Below are 4,596 nucleotides of genomic sequence, written 5' to 3' on the forward strand. Positions count from 1 at the left end.
GATTGTAATTTGGGTGATTGTAAGAGCGAATGTAAAATAAAATTCGCTGCATCGAATACATCGAGAATTTATTTGTCGCGATATACGCACTAATCGACATGACGAAAAAGCCAACACCAGTCTGGTCACCCAGGGATGGGTCGGTGATAAGCCGTGTCAGGTGACAGTGGATACTGGAGCATACGTCACGGTGGTAAGACCGGATATCGCCGCCGGATGGCCTGAAAGACAGCCAAATCCAGATTTCTCGCTACAGACCGTGTCTGGAGGATCCCTGCCCATACTGAAAGAAGTTCTGTTGACCCTTACCCTAGGGCGCCAACCTATTACGATGTGGGTTTTCGTCGCGAATATCACCGATGAGCTCATCCTGGGACTGGACATACTACGCGCCTATGATGCTTCAGTGGATATAGGGCGCCAAACTCTTCGTCTGGCGGAAGAAGAAGTATCGCTATGGAGTCCTGGGGCAGGACCCCGTCCTTCTGACTTAGTAGTGGCAAAAGACCATGTGATACCCGCACGGAGCGAGGGAATAGTGATGGCTAAAATGAAGAATCATCTGGGAGTAGAGAACGGTTTAGTAGAACCAAGCCCCCAGGCCCACCCTCCTGAAGGAATTTACGTGGCCAGGACCCTAGTTCAGGACTGTCAAGAAGTACCAGTGAGGGTCATGAATGTTACCCAAAAGGACCAAAAGCTCAGGAGAGGATCTCCTCTGGCGCACTGTGAGCCAGTAACACTCGTGGCTTTGCCCGAGGTGGGGCGGCCACCAGCACCAGGTCTAACACCGAAATTAGCGGACGTGACCACAGCGGCCAAGCCACACCTAAGCCCCGGAGAATTTCAAGAGTTAGAGGATCTCGTGTCCGAGTACGCGGATATCTTCGCACAAGACAACGAAGATTATGGAAGAACAAACAGAGTTTATCACCGCATAGACACGGGAGAAGCCCGACCAATTCGACAGCCACCGAGGAGAGTACCCCTGGCAAAACAAGCAGAAGTGAAGGAAATGCTTGACAACATGCGAGGACAGGGTGTTATAGAAGAATCGGACAGCCCTTGGTCGTCCCCGGTCGTTCTGGTCAGGAAAAAGAATGGGGAGCTCCGTTTCTGTGTGGACTACAGAAAGCTGAACGACGTCACCAAGAAGGATTGCTTTCCGCTACCCCGCATTGACGACACCCTGGACACGCTGGCCGGAGCCAAATGGTTTTCAACTCTCGATTTAAAGAGTGGCTATTGGCAAGTCGACGTACACCCAGACGACAAAGAGAAAACAGCGTTTTCGACAGGACAAGGGCTATGGCAGTTCACAGTCATGCCCTTTGGCCTCTGCAATGCCCCGGCAACCTTCGAAAGGCTAATGGAGACAGTCCTACGAGGGCTCACGTACGATTCATGCCTTGTGTATTTGGATGACGTGATCGTAATAGGCCGCACATTCCAAGAGCACATGCTCAACTTACGGAAAGTGTTCGAGAGGTTCCGGGAAGCCCGTCTGAAACTTAACCCGGAAAAGTGTAAACTCCTGCAGGAAGAGGTCCGGTACCTCGGGCATATTGTATCACCAGAAGGGGTATCCACCGACCCGGAGAAGTTGAAAGCCGTGCGAGAATGGCCGACCCCGAAGGATAAACATGAAGTTAGAAGCTTTCTGGGACTATGCGCGTATTACAGGCGATTTATTTCAGGGTTTTCCAACATTGCGAAGCCACTAACGAAACTAACGGAAGAGAAACGAACCTTCCAGTGGACTCCAGAAGTGGAGGCCGCTTTTCAAACGCTAAAGGGTGCCCTATGTGCTGCCCCTATTCTTGCCTACCCACAGCCAGGAGAGAAATTCATTGTGGACACAGATGCAAGTAATGTCGGAATTGGAGGAGTTCTCTCTCAAATCCAGGACGGAAAAGAGCGTGTCATAGCTTACTTCAGCAAGACGCTAAACAAAGCAGAGAGAAACTACTGTGTCACCCGTCGAGAACTACTTGCCATAGTGAGGACACTGGAACATTTCCACAAATACCTCTACGGACAACAGTTCCATCTGCGAACGGACCACTCTGCGCTTACCTGGCTTATGAGTTTCAAGAACTTAGAGGGACAAACAGCGCGCTGGATACAGCGTCTACAGGAGTACAACTTCACTTCGGAGCATCGTCAGGGCCGAAAACATAACAACGCCGACGCCCTTTCTAGACGACCCTGCCAAGAGCAATGTGCGCACTGCCACAAAGTTGAGACGCGGGCAGAGGTAAAGCAGATACGCGTTATTGGAACCCTACCGGCAGCCGGCTGGGACCCTGTTACCCTAAGAGAGGAACAGCTAAAAGACCCGGACATAGGACCTATTCTACAGGAAGTAGAGAACGGCCAACGACCGGAATGGCAGGACATCGCGGATCGGAGTCCCACGTACAAAAGCTACTGGGCCCAGTGGAAATCGCTCGCTGTGAGAAACGGCGTACTAGAGCGTGACTGGGAATCCGTCACCGGAAGACGTCAAGTAGCCCAGGTAATTATTCCTCGGAGCAGAGTGAAGGACATTCTGAGCGAACTGCACGGTGGACCGTCAGGAGGTCACTTCGGTGTCAACAAAACTCTGAATAAGGTTCGACAGAGATTCTACTGGCTCCAAGCAAGGACCGATGTTGAGAAATGGTGTCGACAGTGTGACACATGTGCAGCCAGTCGGGGACCGCGGACCAGGAATCGTGGGCAAATGCACCAGTATAATGTCGGTGCTCCCTTCGAGAGAGTAGCCATTGATATCGCAGGGCCCTTCCCACGAAGCGACCAAGGAAACCGATACTTACTGATCGCTATGGACTACTTCACCAAGTGGCCGGAAGTGTACGCCATCCCAAATCAGGAGGCTTCAACAATAGCGGAAGTTCTGGTTGCCAACTTCTTCTGCCGCTTCGGCATACCTCGGGAGTTGCACAGTGACCAAGGCCGTAACTTCGAGTCTCATCTACTGAAAGAAGTTTTGCAACGCCTGGGAGTGAGCAAGACGCGCACCACACCCCTGCACCCACAGTCGGATGGCATGGTGGAACGCTACGTCAAGACCATCGAGGAGCACTTGCGGAAGGTCGTCTCATCGCACCAAAGGGACTGGGATGAGAGGTTACCCCTCTTTCTCCTAGCTTACAGGGCATCCACTCACGACACTACGGGCCTGACGCCTGCTGGTCTAGTGTTCGGCCGAGAACTACGGCTACCCTGCGACCTGCTGTTTGGAGTACCCCCAGACAAAGAACAGCCCACAACCGATTATGCAGCAGACTTAGTGGATCATCTGCACGACATCCACAATCATGCCCGGCAACACCTGAAGCTTGCTAGTGACCGGATGAAAACTCGGTACGATAAACTGGCCAACTCCGCAGGTTACGACGAAGGCGACCGAGTCTGGCTCTATCGCCCAACCCGCAGAAAAGGGAAATCGCCGAAACTACAAGCATCATGGGAAGGTCCTTACAAAGTAGTGACCCGCATAAATGATGTGGTTTACCGAATCCAGAAGACCCCTAGGTCGAGGATGTTGGTTGTGCACCTCGACCGGCTTGCGCCTTATCATGGAGCTGCTCGAGACGAGCAACAATAAAAAGGGGGAAGATGTGGCGGTTGGAGAGCAGAGCAACGGGAGAAGAGAACCAGTAGGAGGACACAAAGAAGATGCTGCAAGAACAGGCTGCGAAGCAAAGGAACGGGGATGCACCGTTAGGCTATTCGGGACGAACAGCCTTAAGGAGGGAGCAGTGTGACATGTTGCGAAATCCGAGCCCCCCCCCACACCAGCAGTGACGCGGCGGGTGAGTCAGCGCTCCCCTCCCACCCCTCAGCGGTAACCCCGCATCCTGGCAGCTATGCGCGATGACGTCACGAGCGGAGCCGAAGAGAGCCGAGCGGAGCCGAAGATAGCCGAGCCCCGTAACCTGGCAACTACGCAATGCTAATCAACAGCGGTGACGTCACACTAGCAACAGCGTCCTAGGCTATACGCCACGTCACACTAGCAACAGCGAAAAGCTATATAAGCAGACTCCACAGCAGTGTGATCATCAGTTGAAACATAGCCTGCGAGTGAGCGATAACTAAGAAGTCAGCGAGCGGAAGACGTATTTTGTGCTTTCAAGACATAGTGAGTGCTGTAGTACAGTTGTACTCGGAGTGTGTATTTCAGGGAGACTTGTATAGCTCCCGCGTTATTAGTACGTGAAGACAAGTGAAGACGGTGTTAAGAGATTTTGTTGTAGGGTTTGTAAACTGTGGAAACCCGTAACGTTGTGATAATTAAGTGTAGCCGATAGTTGTAGATTGTTCAATAAACCCAATTAACCATCTCTACGGCGTCTTCAGTAACGCAAACACGTTACAATATGTTCTGCCGTTTCCATCATATTTGGGAAAACAAAAGTTTAGTCCTGCTGATGCCATTATATGGGTGATAATCTAATTATATTCTTCACTTACAATGATGTGGGGGAAAACTCAAACTATTTTCTGCTGTTACAATGGTATGGGGAAAACCCAAACAAGGTCCTGTTGTTGCCATGATATGGGGGAAAACTCAAACTAGGTTCTGCT

The 4,596-nt window shown here is 51.5% G+C and overlaps 1 protein-coding gene across 1 annotated transcript; it reads left to right on the forward strand.

Moving 5' to 3' along the window:
* Window positions 1-331: 331 nt before the first annotated feature.
* Window positions 332-982, forward strand: LOC111864666 (the record flags this gene model as incomplete). Its single annotated transcript, XM_023852069.1, has 1 exon — window positions 332-982. A coding segment is annotated over exon 1 (651 nt), but the record flags the coding sequence as incomplete, so codon positions are not given.
* Between the last annotated feature and the right edge of the window lie 3,614 nt (window positions 983-4,596).

The sequence above is a fragment of the Cryptotermes secundus genome, unplaced genomic scaffold (assembly GCF_002891405.2).
Source record: "Cryptotermes secundus unplaced genomic scaffold, Csec_1.0 scaffold242, whole genome shotgun sequence".
Lineage (NCBI taxonomy): Eukaryota > Metazoa > Arthropoda > Insecta > Blattodea > Kalotermitidae > Cryptotermes > Cryptotermes secundus.